Here is a 24,733-nt window from a genome sequence, read left to right on the forward strand (position 1 = left end):
TTAAAAGGGCGTCACAGTGCATGAGGTTCTCTCCACTACAAGGTTTGAGAAGGGTTAGATGCATGCAACCGTTATCCCGCATGTGGAGAGGTTGTTTCCATGTTTTGATTAAAAAAAAGGCGGCATATTGTTCAAGTGGAGATGGAATAAGACCCCTTTAATCTGCTTAGTCTGACATGCAAAAGCAGCATTCTTTCTAGCATGAAATGTTAAAGAATATTAAGCACATAGAAGACTAGAAGCAAACTCCACAAAAATTGCCAACAGTTACTGAGTACCTCTCTTCCAAAAGCGTGTCAATAAGAGGAAATAGCCCCCGTCTGAAATCTGAGTTGAGAACATGCTTCAAAGCTACGAGCAGCTCCTGTAATGATAACACAAATCAAAAAACTCAGATTTTCTTTTTTTTTACATTTAAAAAAAAACATTTCTCTTTTTCAGACAATAAGCCATAAGATCACACAAATCAAAAGCTGAACCTATGTATGCCCAGTCGCTCACCTTCCTAATTGAAACAGATTCCGGACAGGTGACGAGCAAATTAACAATGCTCTTGCACATGTTCTCTTCATGAGGCCTAATGTACTCGGCATGACTCTTCAGCAGATAAGTAAGAAAAGAGAGTGTCTGAACCAAAAATAAAAGAAAAAACCAGGAGTAAGATACCGAATCAACTAAATAGACACGAGGAACAGGTGGAGTGGATTGGGGCGGAGAAGAAAAAAACCGAACACATACCTTAACCTGCGCGCCCTTTAACTCGACGAATTGGGTCTTGAGGTGGGAAGGGACCTTGTCGGGCCCTGGGATGGAGATGGCGGTGACCATGAGGGGCAGGAGGTAGGGTATGTTGGTCTGCACGAGCTTGGTGTAGAGCTGGAAGAGGAACATCACCACGAGGGGGCTCTCCGTGACGATCTTGAAGGAGCGCGTGCTCGGGTTGAGCTGCCCAGACCCGACATAGGGCACCACCAGGCCGCTGCTGCCAGCACCACTTGCACCTGCGGCACCGTCGACCATTCTGGCATCATCGGCCGTGGATGAAGGAGGAGGGGGAGGAGGGGGGTTAGGGGTGTGGTTGCCGAAGAAGTGGGCAACGGTGGAGGGAAAGTTGCGATAGATGGTGCCGACGAAGTCGAGGAAGGGCTGGACCTCGGCCTCGACGGTGGGGCGGAAGTTGCGAAGGAGGTCGAAGATGATGCGGATGGAGATGAGGGCGTTGTCCTCGTTGTCGTGGGTGAGGACCTGGAGGGAGAGCTTGAGGAGGTCCTGGATGAAGGGGCGGAGGACCTCGCTGTGAGGGAGGCGGTTCAGGATCTCCACCACCACATTCCGGAGCTTGTGCTCCGCGTTCTCCGTCAGCTGGGGGGTCGTCAGTTGGGTCAGGATCACCGAGAAGGCCCGGAAATAGCACTTGAGGAAGTTGAGGTACTCCGACGTGTGCGCGATCTCGAGGCTATCCCGCACCTCCATCACCATCTGCAGCCGAACCTGCACAGCTGTTGCGGGGATTTTGTTGTTTGATTCCAGCATAAAGGAAAGAAAAACAAGCATCAGAAGATGGAATTAGAGTGGAAATCCAGATCAAGAACAGAGAGCAGACAAGGATTGCTTACGGAGTTCGGGCTCGACGAGGCGCTGGGCGTGCTGCTCGTAGTTGAGGATGGGAGCCATTTCTGCTTCGCGGGAAGTGAACCCTAGCCCCGGGGAGGAGGAGGAGGCTAGGGTTTATGCGAGGGGAGGAAGAGGGAAAGCTCGCTCTTCTTCTGGGTTTCTTGGAGATTTTCGCTCTTTTGCCGGGTTCTCTGTTTCTCTTCCGGCAGCTTTCCAACGTATTCTGCGCATCTCTCGTCGCAAGAGTCGGGTCGGGACGAGGTTTTTAATTCGCTCGGTGAAACTGGGGGCAGGAACGAGAGCGTGGGATGGGTTTATACTTTATAGAGAGTTTACTCGGGCGTAATCGAGCAATCCAGCGACAACTAGGATTAATCTATTTTTATTATCTATAAAATTATCGTTAATTTCTGTCCAGGCGCTCTAAACCTTCGGACCTAATAGAACAGTCGTAGCAATTTGAAATATCACTATATAAAAATTTTGTTACATTTCAATTCCAACCTATATCCAGAACATTCGCTCAACCATCTTAAAAAAAAAAATCTTGTCCTATCCCTCCCCCACCCAAAAATATATATATATATATATATATATATATATATATATATATATTAAATTGAGGAGCCCTTCACAAAAAGAATTATTATTATTATTTTATTAATAAGGCCGAAGAAGATACCCTTACTTTATATGGAATTACAAATATTTTTTTAAATATCTAATTACTGCAATATCAACTCTACAGTTCGTCTAATTAGAGCAGGTGCCTACTTGTTAGTTGATATGGACTCAAAAAATCTGATGTGGACTTGGATGCCAAAAATAAATAGATCCAGTGGCAATTCTGCAAATACCTCATCAAAAACTCAGTGGCAATTCTGTAAATATCTAAAATCTTGACCTGCTATCTCTCCCACTCACTAATGGCAACCCCAAACCCTCTCCTCTCACTATTTCTGCTTCCAATAAGCGTCCCCCATAGGGCTATGAGCTCAAGCATGTGCTCGGGCACACGACTTTTGCAAAAGTTTACCTTGCTTGGAATATATGGACTAGGAAAAGTATGGCGATGAAGGTGGTAAGGAAGGAGAAGGCAACCTGAGTGGGGATGATAGAGCAAGTGAAGCATGAGATCTCAGTGATGAAGATGGTGACCCACCCCAACATCGTGGGAGCTCCACAAGATTATGGCAACCCAGTCTAAGAACTTTTTTGCTATGGTACTAGTCTAGGTGGCAAGCTCTTCTCCCAAATTGCTTACGTCAATCGCCTTGGGGAGGACACAGCCTTCAATTACTTTCAGTAGCTCATCTCCCCTTTTGACTTCTACCACGACCATGACATCTACAATCGAGACCTCAAGCCCAAGAACCTCCTCCTCAATGATGCTGACAACCTCAAGATCGTCGACTTCAGCCTTGATGCCTTTGCCCACCACATCCCTAATGGTCTCCTCCACATCACCTAGGAGACTCTAGCATGCATTATGTAAGAGGTGATTGGGAAAAAGGGAAACGGCAACGCTAAGGCTAACCTATGGTCCTACATTGTTATTCTCTTCGTCATCCTCGTTGGCTTCCTCTCGTTCTAGGACGAGAACCTTGTCTCCATGTACAAGAAGATCCATTGCAGGGACTTGCACTGCCTATTGTCATTCTCATCAAACACAAACCATGTTGTCACGAAATTCCTTGATCTGAACTCTAGCACCCAAACGGTGATCTAAACCCTCATTCCCCACCGCGACATCACCATCACCCATCATCACTGGCCCTTGAAGGTCAACTTCGTCACCACTGACAACATGAACATCATCCTTGCTTCCACTGCCATAAAGCCTCTGCCAGTAGACTGAAGATTGAAGGGGTGATTTGAAGGTCCTTTGGAAAAGTTTTGATCTCGGTGGTCTTTGTAGGGCCAAAAGGAGGAGGAAAAGCTCTAGTGCAATCGAGCTCCTTTAATGGATTCCTCGGACTCAACTTTTTCTTCAACTTGGACTTCTCCGCTACAGTTTCTTTCAGGCTCTTCCTCACAAGCCTTAAAGATCGATTCATGACATCTCTTTCCCTTCTTCCTAATCTTAACCCTTGCTCTTATGGAGTTAACTTCCACATCAAATAACTAAGTTCACATTAGGTATAACTCTCTCTTCGCATCAGTTGTCGCGTAGGCATCTTTAGGGAGCACTAATCCAAATTAGGAGGAGGTAGACTGCATTGTAGCAATGTGCAAAATGCTAGGTTGACTTTGCAACAATTTGACATGTAAGAAGGGCATTTGCAATTCCATGCTAAATGCATAGAGTTTTTTTTTAGCCTGTTGACAACTCTTTCTCTTGTTTCATAGACCATCCCCCGAACAACATCCAAACCTAACCATTAAAATAATAATAACATGTTTCTATGAAAAAAGAAAATATAGAAAATCTATTTAAATCAAGAGTTTGGATTAGATCGAATTTAAAATTTAAACCTAACTGAATTTATCAACCTACCCTTATCTCTTTCTTCTTCCTCAACATGAAGTCACAAAATAAGAGAAGGAGATGGATTTTACATGGTCGACCATCCATGGCTAGCTCTTAAGCAACTGTGGTTGCTAATCAACATGACCAAGTAAAGGTTCATCATGGGTTACCATTCAACAACTTGAACATGGCAATGGTGGGTTTTGATGTAGGCTTTAAGTTCCTTTCTTCCTTTTTTTATTCTCTCTTGAACAAACAATAGGATTTCTTTTTTGTAGAACACTTAAAAACGGATATTTAGCTTGATCAATATAAGTCAACTAGTTAGGAAGTGCCCAATTGAAGCAGAAGAGAAAGTAAGCCAAAAGAAGCTCTTATATCACTAAAATTTGTTAGATCAATTAGATCAAGGGAACGTATGGCACCAAGCTCCACCATTTATCATCAACATATATGAAAAATTAGAGATAGTGAATAGTTACAGTGGAAAGGTGAGGTCACACAACATCATCTAAGGATATTCATTAGCCTATGGATAGAAAAGGAATAGGGAAGCAAATTTGTGTAATATGGATTGAAGTTGGGCCAAAGGATCTTCATCTTTATTTGTTCAATGACTTAGGATTATGAGATTTATGTTTTTACTGTTATTATCAACTCCTAGATAAAGCCTTCTAGAGTGCTTTTATTGTTTAGGGTTCAACTAGAAATTAAAATAATATTTTTCAAAAGAACCTATTAAAATGACAACTACCTTTTAAAGGCATTATTTAACCAGCACAAGTATCTATACTACATGCACGAATGCTCTTTACAAGACAAGTATATGTCACATTTTCATGTCAAATAAGTTTAATTAATTTTGTTAATAGTATCATTCTTGCACAATTCATAAGCAGCATGTGCTTTTTTAAGGCTTATTTTTGCTTTTGACAATTTTCTATATTTTCTAGTAGTTTACAATTAATAATTAGAGATGATGACACTACATGCATATGTACTACATATTGCTTCTAGAGCTTTAAGTTAATTGCAATGTAAGCTTTACTTCCCCATAGATTGATTTTTGTTGATTCCTTCTATGGCTTATTTCAGCGTTGCATATAGATTTGGGTCAAGTTGAGAACCAGGCCAAACTTTACATTGTTGGATTGGTTTCATCCAGGTTCCTAATAGGATAGTGTTGGTTTTGGTTCCAACTTTTAGAAATATGATCATATTGGTTTGGGCTTGGGTTAAGGGATTGAGTGAATTGCAACCAACCTACCTGCTCTGTATAGACACATATGCGCAGATATATAAAGTTAGTTTATAAGAATATATTAATATTCATTGTATAATATGTGGTTGATTTTCATAGTTTCTACACACAGAGTTTTAGTTAAATATTGTTTCTTGTAATAGAATATTTATCTTCTGTGGTCGTAACCCGCATCATGTTATACTCCACACTTATCAATATTTTTAATTTTTATTATTTTGGGATACCTTTCAATATATATGTTATATATTGCTTTTTGTAATTCAATTTATATTATTAATTTATTTTGTTGGATAAATTGAATATTTTATTTACTATTTTCTAAACTGAAACAATGAATAAATGGGCAGCCCTAGTTTGTTTAAGTTGGACTTATAGCTAGAATTTCTGAGCTTTTTCAAAACCTAACATTGTAAATCCACTACTTTTGTATGTCAAGCTCCCATTATATTTATTGGTATTGTGATCAATTTCTCATAATGTTGGCTATAGTTTGTTTTATGTTAGAATTCTTGCTTATTTTCAACCCTTCCTCTATCCAAGAAGCTTATAACTCTTCTCAAGAATTTGATTTATATTGCTAATTTTACTATCGTGCTAATTTAGGTACCTAGAAAGGCGTGCATAAAGATGCTACTACCTACTTGGTCTCTATGCATCTATTGGTAGAGGCAATAGGATAGCTGAAGTTTAATCCATCTTTATACAACATATTAAACTATTTAATTGATTAATGTCTTTGTAACCTCATGCATCATATTAACTATACTATTTTCTCTAGGGTTTTCTTTTACCTAGATTCTTTAGTGTGGAAATTGGAGTAATGGTTTCTTGTTCGTATTGTTTGAATTATTTTTTCACCCAATTTTGGACTATTTATAATGTTAAAATTCAATATCTTTTGCCAACCAAGAATAATGTTTTTTTAAAGTAATAACAGTAAAGAGATTTATAGGAAGACAAAAAAATCCATACAGTAAAATTTAGCATGCAAATCCTTCTTTTTCTAACATTAAAATGTCTTTTGAATTTTCCTCCAATCCTCCTTACCAATTATGGCATGTAATTACAAAAGAGTCACTTCTAGTGCACTCAATAATTTGATATTTTCTTGGGATCTATATGGAGCCTAATTGTTGATTGATTATTGCTTTAAATAAATTCTTAATCATTGGAGGGTTTGTGAAAGGTGATAAATTTATCTAATATGAGTGAGTAGCAAGAAGGATCCTATTTATCTATAACAACTAGAATGTGGAGAGGATTTTTAAGTTGCCTAATTAGAATGAGAGTATAATTATTTTCAAATGTAAGAATAACGATTACTAATAATAAGGATCCTAGCGTGTCTAACTCATCAAATTGAGTGACATTTAATAGTATTTGAAGATATTTCTCCTTATGCAATCATGGAGATGGATTGGAGGAACTTTTGTTATAATGGCTGCAAGGTTTCTCCTTATTTCAAGCATAAACATTATGGTTGCCAACAAGTTTACATTCTCAAGATAGCTATTTTATTATAAAATACATGCATGAAATTTAAGGATCAGGGGTCTTTATGTGCACAGGCACATGTGTGTCTCAAGAAATTCTAATTTTCAAAATGGCAATCAACTTAAGAGCTGAGAGTTAAATTAATAAAAATAATACACGGGATGCAAGGAATATGACTCCTCCCTCAATAATGAGGGAAGTCCTTCGCATGGTTGTCACCAAACGAAAAGAGTTAGCAAAAAGGCTTTTCTCAAGTACTGCTTTTACCTTAGAGGCACATAAATGATGTTGGATGCTAAATAGTTCTCCTTTGAAGTTGGATATCACCTACAGACTTGGTAACAACTCCACTTTATGGTAGACAAATCAATGAACAGTGCAAAGGTGTCTCTTGCAACATTTAGATATTTTCCTAATTAGCTTTCAAATCTAAGATTGTAGCTAAAATATATGCAAAAGGCCTTAGAAAATATTACAATAACAATGACAATAATAATATGCTATATCAATCATAGAAAAAAATAATATGTTGTAATTATGGATTAAATAATATTGTTATGAGTACTTAAAGCCACAATGGGCAACCATAATGTCAAGCAATAGTCTATTGATATTTGAAGTACCACTAAGCATCTTTTGAGAGAACATAATATTATATAAGTATATAATGTTTATAATATGATTATTGTATTTAAAAAATGATATTCTAACAAATTTGCATGCAGCGCCAATATTTTTTTTTTGCAAAATTGGTTTTTAAAAAGAAAATTCCATTTAAGAGTGTGCGTTGATCCATTGCCGGTTTACATGCATCAATTATTACTATATGTGCATTAGTTTGAAATGTGGAATATAAAACATCAAATTAAAACTAATCTTATTGTATCCAAAAAACATCAAATTAATACTTTTGCGAGGTCTCTATATATATGCTTTGAGCATTTAGTATGTATGAACCAAACATCCCTTGTATTAAAATATTTTACAAAAATATAAATGTTGGATCCTCATATAGCATTTGCAAATTGGAGATTCTTGGAAAAGGACAGTGACATTTTTATTTTTCCAAGTTTGATGACAATTGTAACTTTGATTGTAGATGGTAGGTTCTTTTAATTATGCTGATTGTGTGTTAGAAAAATGGCACCTACAGTTGAAGGAGGCAATAACAAGGGAATGGTCAGAAAGAAGGGGCAATCATAGGAGGACCAGCATTCCCCCAAGCTGTTGGAAATATTGTTCCAGTGTTCCAGATGCTATTGTTTTAAAGAACTTATAGCTAGAACTTGTTCAAAAGTTCTTTCTTATTACTTTTATGCCACTCTATTTAGCATTGGTTTTCAAAAACCTAATTATTGTTTATTTTTTAATAAAACTTCTCAACATATCAACAATGGAAAAGCTTGAAGAAACATCAAATTAGAACTAGAGTATTTTAGCGAAAGCACTTACAATATTGCTATAAAAATATAACATTAAAGCAAAAATGACAAAAAAGAAAGCCAACAAAAACCTAGAAGCTAAAATACGCTATAGAAGGGGTATACTGGTTGTACAAGACAATGGTTATGCTTTGTTGGCGCATCATATAAGCGGGTATTATACTAGCCATGGATTGGTATGCCTGTATATATCGAGAATTGAGGCTTCGGTAAATCAAGCAACACAGAGTGTACATTTATTTTGAAAAGAACCTTAACAACATAAAAATTGCATTAACATAGAGGCAAGAGTAGTAGATCAGAAAAAGCAACATATACTTCAACAAAATGCGAATATAACATGAATTTGATGCTAAGTAATTGTGAAATGCGAACAACAAAAGCTATATTCTTTTTTTTTGGGTTACAAAGAGCGTGAATAAATACTACAAATGAAGGAATGAAACACCTACAGCATTTGCTCGAAGAAAATGTGCTACAGAATGAGGGCATTCCTCACTCCAAAACGATTCTTGCTGAAAAGAAGATACAACATTGGCAAAATAGTCCGCTATCTAATTAGCCTCTCCAAGTACATGAGAACATGAGCAATACCACAACCCAGAACGTAGCATTCAGATACTTCTCAAAGCCGTGTGCGTTGAAGGGTCATGTCTTTTGATCCAAGAAATCAGAGTGATTAAATCTCCTTCTGGAACAATTTTGTTATCTTGTATATGGTCAACTGTACAACCAAAGCCATATTCGCTAGATTATAAATAACCCTAAATGGAATGGGGAAGCCACTGAGTCTGGTGGAGCTAGAAACGGCATCGGGCTCCTTTTTTTTTTTTTTTTGTTTTTTTATTTTTAAATAGAAGTATCATACGTAACGTGAGCGGATACAACCAAAAAAATCAAAAAACAATACACCACGGATAGCACTAGGCAACTTTGCCTCTTCCACCCATAAGTGATCCTTCGAATGGTTGGCGATAAAAGAAGTCGCCCAATCCGTAGCCTTATTAGCCTCTTTAAACACATGCTTCGCAATGGGATTGGGCTTAGGCTTTGGGCCTGCGTCGGGCCCAACACCCAACCAAGATTTTCAGGCCGGGCCCAAAGTTGGCTCCTATAGTAAATAAAATTTAGTTGTAATGTTTAATAAAATTATTTTTATGCTTATATGTCTGCCAATAAAATTGTTTTTATGTCTATATTTCTGAAATTTATAAGTTTGATATTAAAAGAGGTTTATGGGAACCGTACGATTTTCACCTAAGGCTTTTATTTGAAGAGGCGGCCGAGGGAGCCTTTGATCGGAGGAGCCGAACGAAGCCCGTCGTTTGGGGCGTCATGGATCCCTCTCACCAGCAGCACCAGTGGATGCAAGCTCACCACCACCACCAGGCCTGGACCACCGCCGCGCCGCCCACCACCGCCGCCACCTCCTCCTCCCATGGCTACCACCAGCCCACCTCCCTTGAAGAGGTCCGAACCCTCTGGATCGGCGACCTCCAGTACTGGGTCGACGAGAGCTACCTCCACAGCTGCTTCGCCCACACCGGAGAGGTCACTTCTCTTTCATACCCACCCATTCATCTCTAGGGTTTTATCATATATTTTTTTTTTTTGATGGATTTTCAGGCTTAGAGTTTCCAATAGGGTTTTTGAAACAATTGATGAACCTTAATTAAAAGGAAGACCCAGGAGAATAGAATTTGGGCAACCGATCATCGAAATTTGTTCAGAAAACTGTCTAATTGAAAAGCGAAAGGCAGTGCATCTTAGCATATTAGTTGCATATCTTTTTCCAGACTTGTTTCTATGTTCACGAAGGCAAGTAAATAATGTCTGTGGCCAAAGATGTTGAAGCTAATTGAAAAAAAAATCCTTCTTGATGTGTCTGTGGTTCCGTTAATTCTGCATCAACTTTATGCAATTCATTCATAGTGTCAAAGTCATGTTAACTAAGGTTTCAAAAAGTGACCTTGATACAGCATGGCATCCAAGTGTTATGCGGCTACCTACGAGGTTCATATTTTTTTTTATGAAAAAGGATATGAGATGTAAACAACAATGTTAAGAGGTCAAAGAATAGAAAAAATATAAATGACAAATAAGATAAAAATAAGGAATAATCTAGAGGAGTTGGATCGCCAATATCTGGGACTCCATGCCATGAATAACATGGTTAATATACAACTACTAATGCTCGCAAAACTATTTGTGGATGAACCAATACATCCATGGTTACATGTCTTTTGATTTTTTTTTGGTGAGTAAGCAAACAGGTTAAGGTGGCTGTAGTGGGATGGAAAATAAACTTGGGGCCAACAACTATTGTCATGGGAAGGGACTTCTTATTTTGGGAGTTCTCTTCATCGAGGTTATAGGTAATGAGGCATCTGAGATATATAGGTTACTAGCTTAATTAACAAAAATCTTGGGAGTTGCTCATTTCTTTGAGTTAAATGTCTTTTGACTTACGTAAGAACAAGTAAAACTTTTAGCTCAGTGATTCAAATTTATGAAGCCTTAAACGAGCTGACATATATAGCATCATATATGGCCCAAGTGGATTTGGAACTATTTAAAAGCATTCATTTGAGCAAAGTTCTACTATAGGCTTGCAATCTAGTTAGGGCAAGCTAGATATATTGCTTGCCTAGTTCGTGCTATGCTGATTTTTTCAAACATTGTTATCCTCCAAAATTAGATATTAATAATGTCAATTAGGATTAAAATTCGTAGTCTCGATACTGGACTGCGAATTGGTGGGGGACTAGTATGTTACGATATTGGTTCCATACCAAATAGTACCTATGTGTGTACTAGTATACAAAAAAACCCCTCTCTCTGTTTCTTCTCTCCACCCTCTCTTTCTCCTCTTTTGTATTGCTCATAAGTGAAACATAGGGAGAAAAGGGTGCAACAACGTCTTTCTCTCACAATTATTGAGGGTGAGGGGTTACTTGGGCTAGAACTAGGTCTTTATTGGGCTAAACCACCCAAAGCTGCTCATTTCTGAGAGGTTTGAGATTGATTAGCACAAGTTCGGGCTCCTTTTCATTCCAAGATGACAAACTATTCTAGTTCATTTTTGGTATGGTACAATATCGATCAAACTGGGTAGTTTGTAGGGGTGCGAATGTGTCGGGTAGGACCGGGTCATGAGTGACCCTGCCTGACCCGGTTTCTTATTTTGGTTCTAATGTTAGACCTAGATCTAACCCAATAGAAGATTGGGTCAGATCAGGTCAGGTCCACGACTAAATTTTTGACCCAATGAGTCATTCAAGTTGGGTCAGGTCCATGTATACTCGGTCCCAACCCAAAAATTTGGGTTCAAATCGGATCTACATTGGGTTCAAGTCAGATCAGATCACACATATGTAGTTCTAAAGTGAAAGAGTTAAATTTGGACAAAAAAAAATTCTAGTTTCATCATAAAATATGAGCATCTCTTTGCAAGTATGTTATGACACATTTAGCATGATAATTTTTTTCAAACAAGGCTTAGAAGATAATTGAAAAGAGTTCCAAATGTTGAGCATTCCTTATGGATTATACGAGTTATTATGTTTAAAGATATCAATTTAGAATGAATAGAATGCCAAGTTAGTCACAGTATCAATTTACAATCTAAAAGTTAAACTTTTCATCCAAGGATATCACTCAGCTATCTAGTTTGCCACAACATCTCATATGTCATGTGAATAAAATCAAATCAAGAAGCTTGGTTTGGTGGGATGATGACACCATTTATTTCAAACTAATTAATCGATGATGAATGCCACCATTATATGGAGCTAATCTCTAATCGGGACTTTGAGAGACCCAAATTAGATCCATATAACGATGGGGTTGGGTTGGCTTGGGTCAGAACTCAATAAATCCAAATCTGACCCAAAATGTGGAATAGATCCGAATTTGGAATCTGGGCTGACCCCATGGGTCCTTAAATCGGGTCCAAATTGGGTCTAAGTGGGTTGGGTTGGGTCAAGTCCTGGGTCAACCCAACTTTTGCAGCCCTAGCAGTTCGGTCTGGTATCATATACTATGGTTAGGATAAATTTTGTATCCTTTAAAGCAAATACATTAGTCAACCTCATTTAAAAACTAAGTTGAAAGTGAAAAGTATGTAAATGACCTAAAAGTACATGGCAATTTATAAAAACAAGTTTCAAAAGAAGATCAACTCTCTCTCTCTCTCTCTATCTATCTATCTATGCACACACACACGTACACATATGCATGCATGTATGCATGCCTGAAATTTTGGAAGAGGTGAAATACAATCACATATTTTTTCTATATCATAGAGAAAAAATGAATAAAGGCAGACATTTGCACCCATTGCTCATCTGCTGCATGGGAAACCTATATAAGTCCTAACCATTGGGATCTCATGAATAGCTGCATTATAGAACATTTGGAACATCACTATTTGTCCAGTCCAGAAGACGGTCGTTTTATTATTCTTGGTGCCACTACAAAGGTTGTAGGTGCAGATGCAACCTTTCTATGTGCAAATCAATTGCTTCTACTTGTGTTGTGGTCAGTCATCACTCCTGCAATTGCTCCAAAACATCTGCCAACATATGTGGGAAATAAGGATGGGGTCATTTAAGATATAGCAAATTATATTTTGGAATTTTATCTTCTTCCTGTCTGTTACACTATTCAGTCATAGATGGAAGTTTTAAGTCTAAGTACATATGGTTTATGTACTTGTCTCATTTAAGCCCATCTTGCTTTGCAAACCTTCATGAAATTTGGTGTTTAATTTTTACTTGCAATATTTAATTTTTACTGGCAATATTCTTTTAACTGTAATCTACCACAGCTTGCACTTGTAGATTATAGACATAGCTTATGAAAGAGTGTTCTCATGAAAACAGGTAGTATCGGTAAAAGTCATACGCAACAAGATTACAGGGCACCCTGAAGGCTATGGATTTGTAGAGTTTGTTTCTCATGCAGCTGCTGAAAGAATTTTGCAGACGTATAATGGATCACAAATGCCTGGAACTGAACAGGCTTTTAGGCTGAATTGGGCCTCTTTTGGTCTTGGAGAAAGGCGGGATGCAGGGCCTGATCATTCCATTTTTGTAGGGGACTTAGCGCCTGATGTCACGGATTACTTATTACAAGAGACTTTTCGTGTTCAGTATCCATCAGTTAGAGGGGCCAAGGTTGTTACTGATCCAAATACTGGGCGTTCAAAGGGATATGGTTTTGTCAAATTTGCTGATGAGTCAGAAAGAAATCGTGCAATGACTGAAATGAATGGAGTGTATTGCTCAACTAGGCCTATGCGTATTAGTGCAGCAACACCTAAAAAAACCACTGGGATTCAGCAACAGTATCCAGTTGCCAAAGGTAATGATCGTTTAATGCAGAAAGCACACACATACGAATGTTATTCTTTTAACACTTTATATCTAAGTAATGCTGTACCATACATGGAAGCCTGTGATGGAAGTGGCTTTCAGAAGTTCATGGAGTCTTCAAATTTTTTCCAATCAGAAGCTGCCACATCAGAGCATAAGATAATTATGCATGACACTGTTTGTGGGCAGAATATTGTGTATGATAATTTGCTTGCCATCAGGGCCATTGTTAATTATGACTATTAGTTAATTCTACTCATGCCTTTTCTGTGATTGGCATGCATGACACATCTGATTTTCAGCTTATCGTTCCCATTATGAATTGATCTCATTCTTTCTCGTGCAATCACAATGGTTTTGTACTACATTATCATTCTTTATTTCCTCCATAAGCCTCACAATACTGTTTGTTTTGCTTTGCTTTGGTTTTTGTCTCAAAGTCATAATATTTATAGTACTATAAATGCACTACCTATTAAATTGTGATCTATGACAAACTCAAATGGATGCTCAGATAGGTTTTGGATATGGTATGACTGATAGAGAAATGGAAGTGGGCTGGATTTATAAAAGAGCCAGCATGCTGACTAGTATTACTAGCTGGAGTTCATGTCACTCCTCATGTAATCCAGTTTATGCATCTGTTCAACATATCATGGCCTGTGAAGTATAGGACTGAGGATCATATAGCCCTGTAAATCTGCGAGAAGCAGCAAGGTGCCTCATAGGCTTAGTTGTACGTGGATTCACAGAATATGGAGTCCAATAAGGATCTTTGTACATAATCTATTTGTATTCTTAATTACTGTTACAAATAAGTTCAGTTCTGTTCTTTCTCAAATATGCACTTAAATTATGGGCATGGTCTATATCAAAACCAAACATTGCATTGAACTAATTAATTATCTATCTGCTTGCTCTTGAAACCTTATTTCTCTGTCTCCTTTCCTGTCTTGTGGTAGCCTTTCTTTGAGTACCTCTATCCCTTCATGTTCTCTAGTCTTTTTTTTCAAGCTATTATTAATTTGTCAAAACATTGCTCAAATTTTCTACTTTCCAGAATGTTGTATGTAATTCTTGCAAACATCTGAAAGAATTACAAATCAATTTACCTGCAGAAAAATTGTGTTTATTTCTAACAACTTGGATCCAAAATCAGATCATTGCAGCCTACAAAGCCCATGCCAAATAGCCAAACTATAGACATTATAGTTTGAGACTTTGAGTCATTGACAAATCAATTTACTCATAGAAACTGTGTTTATTTCTAACAACTTGGATCTAAAAATTTGAACACTATAAGCCACAAAGCTGAACCCAAATGGCCAAACTATAGACATTACACTTTGAGTCATCACTTAGGTCAAGCGCAGAAAACCATCCATTCTTGATTACCCTATGGGTTTTCACTTCTGAATTAGGCTGAACCATACTTTTTCCTCCAGATGCTAGGACTTTGCACTTCTGATATGTAGCAGGAAGTTGGAGATGCTATAAAGACAGGTGCATGTTAGAGCCTCTTGTGTGTAATTCGTATTCTATGGATGTCTTATTCTAGCACGAGCTTGTTCTATGTTGGCTGTGGAGTCAGTTCTAGTATACAGTATTTGGTTTATGGCCTTGGAGTGACCAATTTATTAATGAGGCAACAATGATCCTGGTTGTTTGATATGAATTGGTAGCGTTCATCCATGTTGTGCATAGCCAAGGGACGATTGATGAGCTTTCTGGACTTTAGCTTTTTTTTTCCTCCGCTTGCATGGTTACGTAGTTAATATTTTCCTTTGCTAAACTTCCGGCACATATTTCTTTCAGATGCTTTTATATATTATTTTACATTAATTTGGTGAATGCTATACTTGACAGATCTAATTTTTGAGGACATGTTGGTTATACGATACATGTAGTGGTATTCATTGTTTTCGTAGTCACTGATTATAAAGATATTAAATTTGAGGGCCATTTTTTGGGTTATTGCATTCATAGTTCTATGAAATCATGGTGTAAGCTCTCTCCTAAGCCCTCACCATCAATTTAGGCTCTTTAAAGATTTTTCTTAGCCATTTCCCTATTCTAGATACCATGATGTATGCCCACCATCATCATATTAGCTCATTGGTGGGAGCAAAAATGCAACTTGTTCAATTAATATGTGCATTAGGGTCATGAGATACAGGTTGACTTCAGTTTATTCTGAAAAACTGCAGGGCCAGACCAAGTTTGAGCTGGTTGAGGCCCAATATCTAAACAAAATTTCTAGGCTTAAGCCAGGCTTGTCCTGGGGCCTAAAAAACTAGATCCCGTGCCCGACCTGACGGTAAATGGTAGGGTCAGGGCTTGATCCAACTAGTTTGGAACTTGATTGAATTTGACTTGGCCTAACTGGACTGAACTAGGAAGGGAGGAGAGGAAGAGGAGGTGATGGAGGAGGAGGCTAGCTAGTGGGTGAGGGGCAAGAAAGAGGATGCCGGTCATTGAGGTGAGGATAGAGAGGAGGAGGAAACTGGTTAGGGGGAGGAGGGCTAGAGGGTGAGAGAAGGAAGTCAACTGGGGGAGGAGAGAGTGGAGGATGGTAGTGGGGAAGAGAGAGATTGAGAGAGGAGGAGGCTTGAAAGGAGGGCGGTGAGAGAGAGGGAGGGGGAGATGGATGAGGCGCATAATGGAGAGGGCATCATCAGCTAAGAGGGCAGGGAGGTCTAGAGTTTTCTTCCATCCCCTATTTCCTTTTTTATTTTTAAAATATAAATGTTATGCTTGTATATGTACATGTTCACTTATATAAATATAACATATAAAATTTTTGGGCCAAGCTAAAAAATCGCAACTTCAGTCTAAGCTTGAAAAATCTAGGCCTTTTATTTGGGCATTGGATCTAAGCTGAAATCCCGAAATCCCTTCTTCTTTCTTCCACATTTTTGGGTTGAAAAAAAAAGGAAAGTTGAGGCAAAGAAGGTACATGGGGCCTTCTTTACCTCCCTCTCAATGATTTAAGCGGGAGAGGGGGCCGAACCACCCTAAATCGAGTTGAACTGGATGGTTCAGTTTGGTTCAAGATATCGCTCAGTTGGAGCCTAAACTGAGTGGTTTGGGCTCCATCCCAAAACAAAGCCATGTACGTTCCCTATTTAGGGGCAGTACGGTTAGGTACGGTGGTAGGGAATTCCATCCTTTGTGCAATGATTGCTAATTTTCTTTTTTGGGTCCTGCCGCATGACCTGAAAAGTAGATTTTTGGATATGTTTTCCTTTACTTCCCAATTTGAGTATTTATTAGGCATACACTTGATCTGTGATCTGCATGAAGTAGGGGAACTGTTAGAGATTTTGGTGAAATACATTGCATCCTCATTTTGCACCATATCGGCATCCATGATGAGTCAAAAGAAAGACATACACATGGAGGAAACAGTGGCAGGTCTTGGAAGGGAACAAAGGAGAATTGGGAGGAGTCATTTTTATATATAGTTGACTGATTAAATAAATTAAAATAAAGGAGGCCCTTGAGGGAGCTGCAAGTCCTCAAGTCTCTAGAAACTGGGAACCTTTAAGTTGGGGAAAAAAGTAAAGGGAAAAATGGTGGGGTTCAGTTGAAGGGATGTGGGGTCTAGGTGGAGGTATCTGGGTGGTTGGAGACTCATCCCCAAGAGTACCAATTATATAGATGAGTCTGTTGTACCTTAAGGATGCATTATATTAACTATTAACTATTAAGTATATCTAACAGTTGCGCTGCATTAGTGGATTATTATCCTGCAAAGGTTTGCTTTTGATATACATGACATTAGTTAGCAAACATGATGGCAAAGCTTTGTTGCCTGTTTCTGAATGAATTTATAACTCTGCCGTGCTCATACTTAATTTTGGCAGCTATCTATCCGGCACCAACTTATGCAACACCACAGCTACCACCAGCTCCACTGGACAATGATATCACAAACACAAATGTAAGTGCACACTTATCATCTTTGGCTACATATGCACCTTTTCTTGTGGGATATCCTTTTACATGTCTTCTTTGTTGCAGATATTTGTTGGTGGACTGGACCCTAATGTCACAGAGGAAGAACTGAAGCAGATCTTTGCACAATTTGGAGAGCTTATCTACGTTAAGATTCCAGCTGCAAAAGGATGTGGCTTTGTACAGTTTAGCGCCAGGTACGTTGGAAACTAGAAGATCCCTTTCTTTCTCTTTGTTGCCAGGTGGTACTAGCAAAAAAAAATAAATATTGTGATGATGATTTTCTTGTTCTTAATGTCTGCTTGATACCTTGAGTGTTGAACTGTTGATTCTTGTTGCAAGGCTTATGATATATATCTTGAGAAAGGTGACTCATTTATCCTTTTCCTAAGGAACGTTATGGTCAAAGTTTGAATGGCTGCTTATCGAGCAGCTTATTTTAATGTTTTACAAATTGACGTAGATGGCTTCCAAGTTTAAAGGAAAATCACTGATCTTTTAATTAATCTTTAAAGTACTCTTCTGTTGCTCCTTGGAGGACAGGTTGAATCATCCCTCCTCAAGGTGGCTGCGACACCCTCCCCTCCCTCAGCACTACCCATCCTCTCCTGCTATTCCATATGCCACTTCTGCCATCCAATTGCAGCAATCTTGGCTGAAACTCTTCTTTGAACCTCTCTGGATTGATGCGCAGCGAGGGTGGTGAGAGGAATCTGGGGATTGGTGGAGAAGAAGGGAGATGAAAAGGAGAACAATGAAGGAGAAAACACCATTGAAGATTGATGTACGGGAGATCATCAAGAAAATATGAATGGTGATTATGTCACCTGGTTCTTCTCCCCTCATTGAATCATTGTTGCCTGCCAGTTCATTAGCAGCACAGACACAAGAAAAAACATGCCCCCTTCCCTTTCAGCATCCAATATATTGCTAATAAAAGACAAAAAAACTCCATGTTCTCTCATTCTATGAAGTCCAGGGAATAATATTCTTAGCCTTCTATAATCACCCTTCTCATATCACAATGAGAACAAATATCTAAGAAAATACATTATGTGAGACAATACATAATGTAAGGCAATACATAACATAAAATAGGTGTAGAACAAGTCACTCAAAGCACCCTTAAACAGTCTGGTTGACTTGGTAACATTGCAGAGGCATTAAAAAAATAAACCTGTTTATTATAGTTCATTTAGATGGGAAGGAGTACATAAATTCTTATATGGGCTGGTGAAGTATCATTTGAAGGAATATGGGGTCATTGTACATCAAAAGTTGTTTCAACATCTTTCAATGTGTGAGGACAGGCAAATCTATTTTTAGGTTCTTGCTTCCACTTTCTAAGAAGTGTGAAGTAGAAAATGGACTTCAAGATGATATGGGCTGGTTGCTGATCTACCTGGCTTACCATAGGTGGAGTAGGGTGACTAGGGCGCTACTACACTGTGAGCCTAGCACAGAAGGGGACACAGAAGGATGGCAGCGGAGGGGTCCGAGCAACCCCTTTGCGGCATAGGTGGGTGAGCATGCGATGGTGGAAGATGAGCTCCACTATGAACTAGGTGGTTTCGTCTGCCTAGTAGAAGACTTTACTAAGTGATGGAGCAACCAAGAAAGAAGGGAGAGCCTGAGGGCTGCCGGTGGCAAAGAAAAGGAAGCTGGAGGGGCCGGTGCTGACAAAAGGCAGGGCACTGCTGCTTTGGTGCAGGGTGCTCATTCTCTTGTCTCTGTGGTGATAGTAAAAGAACTGTTGAAGTATTGAATAAAAATATGTCTTACTTTCTCTTTTCTACAGATGTATTGATGCCTATTTGCATAATATTAAATTAAGCTGCTTTGGAGACAATTATTTTAGCTTTGGCAGTAGCAATAGCCTTAGCTCAAATAATGTAAATGCTGTATTCCTTTTAGTACCTGCCTTTTATTTTAGAATCCAAGTCCAAATTACTGACGTATGTTCAATTGGTAAGCTAGTGGTACGTCATAATAGACACAATTGCCGGCTTTAACATATTTTGCATAGTTCTCTTATGTCAGGCTTCAAAGGCATTATTCTCTCGCTTCTTGCTCTCTAGGTCTACTGTTACAATTTTTTATCTTTTAATTGGTTAGGTATTACTGGCATAGGGAAACTTCGATGGATCCTTAAGAGGTTTGTACATCTTACATCGTTTAACCTGCTTCTGATTTTCTGTACTTTATAGACCATCTGCTGAAGAGGCAATACAAAGGCTTCAGGGAACCATGATAGGTCAACAAATTGTTAAGCTTTCATGGGGTAGGAGTCCTGCAAATAAGCAGGTATGGAACTTAATCTGTGGTTGCTGAATTTGGTTTTTTCATGCTGCTGAAGAATTGTTTGGTTTGTCTATCTGCTACCTTTTGCAATTGGTATCTCTAAGCCCCACAATGCTAAACAAGAAAACCCATGACAACAACTTAGGCAACTTGTCTCATTTTCATATTATTATCACTTGTTAGCAGTGGAAATTACAAAAATTTAAGTGATGATATCCCTGGAAATGTAGGGGTTAGCTAGAAGGGATTGCACTCAAGATATGTTAAATTCTATGTTGCATAGATTCTTCTATTGCATTCTGACACTTGGATTTATTCACCAGACTTAATGATTCCCGGAAACCAACAATCTTGAAAACTAACATGTAAAATTGTATGAGCATCCTCCCTTTATTTACTATAGTACGTTAAAAGTTTTTGTTGAACATGCAGAGAATCTTAGCTTTGTTTTGCTCTGTCATATTTGTTGCACTATTTTCTTGATGGGAAATTGAATTGAATGATGTACTATGTTGCGTATATAACCATTTACCAGCCTTACTTTTTTTGTCATATAAAGTTAATTGACACCTTGTATTGGTGTTTTAATCTGACAACCGTTTAATGTGCATAAAAAACTTTAGTTGTTGATTTGCATCCTTGAATACGTTGTAGCTAGATTGAGTGTCATGGCTGGGGGCCGTTGAGGCAATCACAATTTTTTTATCCCCAAAGATGCATGATGTGTAAATCTAAATAAGTAGGACTTCTTTGGTTGTCAATCTGATTGATGTGGCAAGTGGAAGCCTCTCAGAAACTGCAAAACATGATATCTTGGATGTCACTGAAAATCTTAGAAATTATTAGTAAGCTGTGTTAAACTTAATGGAAAATAGAAAACATTAAAATAAAAATAAGCTGAAAGCATGCAATTTACCTAAAAAGATTAAAATGACTTGTCCTTTGAAGTTACTTGTTTAAATTTGTTTGAAGAAATTCCTAGTTAAAGAACAATAAAAAAACCCGAGATGGGAGGCTTTTCAAAGTGCGAGTTCCATCTGGGTTCCATCCTTACTTACTGATTATATTTTTTATTGTGGAATGATTGATGAATCTACTGAGTAGAGTACAAAAAATGATTCTGACCTGTTTATTGTTCTAGAATCAGTGGAAGAAACAAATGTAACTTCACGTTGCTTTTGGTTGTTTGAGAAAACATAAGTGGAAATAACTTTCGGCACCATAGATAGTTCCAGAATCATATGCCTCCTGTTTGGAAATCAGTTGCAAATCATGCCAAGGATAGTTTGGGTCATGTATTCAGAAATTATTTTGGTGATTCTTACCTACACCTTCCACACAGTGATTATAGTGTCAGCTTGTTGTAGTGGTAACTTGAGGGAATTGTACTGAATATGGTTGGTGTCAAAAAAGATACAGAATCAAGATATGGGGATTTATGGAATATCATATTATAGGGTTCATATCCTATGAATACCTATTAATGAGTTTGACATTCATTCAGCCCCCTGAACTTTTTTGTAGACTATAAATAGAAATCAGGTGCGCCTATTAATTCTTATTTTAAGTTTCACTTTATTTTTCTTCTATCATAAACAATGGCTACAGGAAAATGTTAATGTTTTTCATCTTCATGTTTTCAAAGTGCAATGCTGAATCACATTCAGAATGAGAAATCGAGTCTATATACTTGTTTAGTACCATCTATACGATTCCGAAATCCCTTTCTAGAGTAGCATTGTGGAGTTGAGTTCAATCTCTGTCATGTTTTTATTTTCTTACCAACCATTATGCAGGACCCATCGGTTGCATGGCAAGCAGATCCTAGTCAATGGGCTGGAGCTTATTATGGTTATGGTTATGATGCATACACATATGGGGCTGCTCAAGATCCATCTTTATATGCCTATGGTGCTTATGCTGGATATGGACAGTATCCTCAACAGGCAAGAATTTAGTTGACTGTAGAATTGAATGTTCACTTCTGTATATATGTGGCCACTTTTTTTCCCCTTATCACGTTGCTAGGATTTTCTTACAGATGCTGTGTTTGAACATCTTATTTGATATTCATTTGGTATACTTAGATGTTCTCCAAAGCAAGGCATGTAGTACTGGTATTGGACTGCATACTGGTAGTAGACCGGTATGGTATGATATTGGTTTCATATTAGATTATATCGAACCATACAGTGCACCAAAAATAAATATATTTTCTATTTTTTCTTGTTGAGGTTTTTAATCTTCCTTTATCTAGTTTTGAGTGGAAAATAAGGTTTTATGATTTCCTCATATTTTTTCAATTTTTTACATTTATGAGATGTAATAGAAAAAATAAAAAGAAAAAGGAAGAGGCCCCTACCTGGATCAGACCTGCGCACCCTTGCACTCTCTCCATCTCTTTTTCCTCTCCTCCTCTCTTACCTTGAATAGAGGGAGAAAAGCTCCTTTTCCCCCTAATTATTGATGCCTTGGGGCCTTTACTAGACCAAACACAGGAAACCGAGCTGTTTTGGGTGGTTCGGCCCGGTAAGGATTGGTTCACACTTCACACCAAATTAGGCAAATCATACCATACTGCCCGGACTGGTGATTTGGTACAATATTGTTTATCATGTTTCAAAGACCCTCTAGTTGTGTAGCTATTTTTTGAAAAGTTACATCCTTATAGTTCAAGTGAAAATGAAACGATATGCTAATAAAATGCAAAAGCATTCTTGTCGAATGGTCATAGAAGAATAAAATGAGTAAATATCTGATACCATATCAGAATGTTTTGAACACTCCCACTAGGAGTCTTTTGATGCCTTTACCATAGAATAGTGCTTCATTCTTGTTCTAAGGTATTACACCAACATATGACCTTTTCGCCTCTCTCTTCTATGCAAGTCATTCATGTGATACAAGTCCGAGGATCAGATTTGATAGGGGCATGTTCAAGTTGATCTATAAAAGGGAATTAGTTTTCGTTTGTGATGTTTTTAAGTTGGAAATGCTGAACTGGTGCCAAGTCTGTGATGAACATTAAAAGGGGACTGATCTAAGGAAGAGAAACAAAGAGATATAAAATGAATTGGTATGTGAATCTGGATAAATTAAAGTAATAAATTCTGGGATCAAATCAGTTTTGTATAATCCTTGTAATATTAGCTCCAGTAGATCTCATCCTTAATACTGGAGCAAGTTTAATTTGCAGAAGTTTAGATTCATCATAGGATTAAGAGTGTGTTATAGCTTTCCAAGTTTAGGCTCAGAAAATTGTCCAGGGTTGGCAATTATTTCAGTTGTCTTTTCATGATCATTGATTGCATTCTAGAATTCCTATGTACCACATTACAGCGTCAAGAATCTGTAATTGCTTAAAATTTTGATGTTCAAATAAAGCAGTGACTCTTTAGATTGGTTGAGAGTGCAGAAGGAGAAAGTGTGGAGACTAAAATCTTGAGGCCAACTTGTGCAACTCGAGGAGATAGAATGTCTTGTAAATAAAGAGGATTCTTTAGTGGCTTTGCTTGGGATACTGGAAAAATGATGAAAATATCTAACAACAAAGGCTAGGAACTTAGGGAGTAAGGGATGGCGGCAAATCCTTTTCTTACATGTTGATTAGGTTAAATAAATACCTACTTAACAAATTTCAATGGGTAGAAGCCTATTTCATGCAGGTTTGTGGTGCCTACATTTTGGATTTGCTTTGCTTGCCCACTTTAACATTTTTGGCTTTTTTCCTGCTTTCAGGTGGAAGGTGTTCCAGATATGACATCCATGGTAGGTGCAGTCCCAAATGTGGAGAAAAGGGAGGACACCTATGATCCACTAGCCATACCAGATGTCGACAAGTAAGTTCTTCATCAGTCTATGCTCGCAATCGTTTTTTAGGATATTTGTTTTTGTCCATGGCTGATAGCATTTTTATAATATTAGGTTAAACACTGCATACCTAGCTGTCCATGGAAATGCTATGTTGGGAAGGCCCTTGTGGTTGAAGACCTCAGCTCTGTCCCAGCTGGTTTAGCTTCAGATACTAGCTGCCATATCAGTGCTGTCTGTCAATACTGGAATCTTAAGAGTCAGGGTTCGTCTAATGCTAACTGGATTAATTTGAACCAGGCAGCTCGGTGAAGATAAATGGACAAGGTAGGGGGGCTTATCATATCTGTCAGCTCTTGCATCTGTTTGTTTCCCTTTTGTAGATTACACACTGAAAATAGCTGCAGAGACAAATTAGTTTTGCTGTCAAGTGGAAGGAAAATTTCACATTGTTGAATCTGGATTTTGGTTTATATGGATTAAGGAAGGTTGTATATTTCTGCAATTCTAAATTTTAATATTTTTCGTTTGGTTTCTATTTCTGCAATTGACTTAGTTTCATTTCTTCTTGTGAGAGATTGACTAACTGCTGAAATGGTGAGACCTGAATGCTGACAGATTAATACTCACCACCGAGCTCTATATATTTCACCTCCAATTATCTGGCAGCCAGCTAGGAAATGTCTTTTTAACTTGTTGTAGGTTGCTTAGGCTTTTCTAACTCATGCAGCTATTTATTTATTTATTTATTTTTTATTTTTTTGCATCGGTGTTAACTGTTAATGGGTCATTGATTAGCATAATGGTAGATCCGTTATCCCAAGGTAAAGGCCAGGTCTTCAGGTCCTACTAGTGGATGATGGAGCAAACAGGACATTACTCTTTTTCTCTGTTTCACTTCTCAGACACTGATCAAATGAGTTCCACTACAAGCCAAGATACGTCGTACTAGCCTGAATTAAGCAGTACAGGACGTATTGTACCAGTTCGGTACTGGTATCCGCTA

General features: G+C 38.1%; 2 protein-coding genes across 3 annotated transcripts in view; one reads left to right on the forward strand and one right to left on the reverse strand.

Annotated features, from left to right (window-relative positions):
• The window catches only part of LOC103721031 (uncharacterized), a 66,465-nt gene extending 64,557 nt beyond the window's left edge, over positions 1–1,908 (reverse strand). For both annotated transcript variants that reach the window (XM_039132730.3, XM_039132729.3), the window contains exons 1-4: positions 1,617–1,908; positions 739–1,499; positions 502–627; positions 279–364 (exon numbers count right to left, since the gene is read on the reverse strand). In XM_039132730.3, the coding sequence (XP_038988658.2) occupies positions 279–364; positions 502–627; positions 739–1,499; positions 1,617–1,674 (1,031 nt within the window). In that variant the 5' untranslated portion in view covers positions 1,675–1,908. The remainder of the gene's footprint in view (positions 1–278; positions 365–501; positions 628–738; positions 1,500–1,616) is intronic.
• Positions 1,909–9,507: 7,599 nt separating this feature from the next.
• Positions 9,508–24,274, forward strand: LOC103723188 (RNA-binding (RRM/RBD/RNP motifs) family protein). Its single transcript, XM_008814024.6, has 8 exons — positions 9,508–9,835; positions 13,168–13,648; positions 17,526–17,602; positions 17,683–17,813; positions 19,824–19,920; positions 21,714–21,863; positions 23,656–23,756; positions 23,842–24,274. The coding sequence occupies exons 1-8, from the start codon at positions 9,620–9,622 to the stop codon at positions 23,930–23,932; spliced, it is 1,344 nt and encodes a 447-aa protein (XP_008812246.2). The 5' UTR covers positions 9,508–9,619; the 3' UTR covers positions 23,933–24,274.
• Positions 24,275–24,733: the final 459 nt, after the last annotated feature.

The sequence above is a fragment of the Phoenix dactylifera genome, chromosome 17, assembly GCF_051530095.1.
Source record: "Phoenix dactylifera cultivar Ajwa chromosome 17, Ajwa_hap1_PhDact_Kaust_v1.1, whole genome shotgun sequence".
NCBI classification, from domain to species: Eukaryota; Viridiplantae; Streptophyta; class Magnoliopsida; order Arecales; family Arecaceae; genus Phoenix; species Phoenix dactylifera.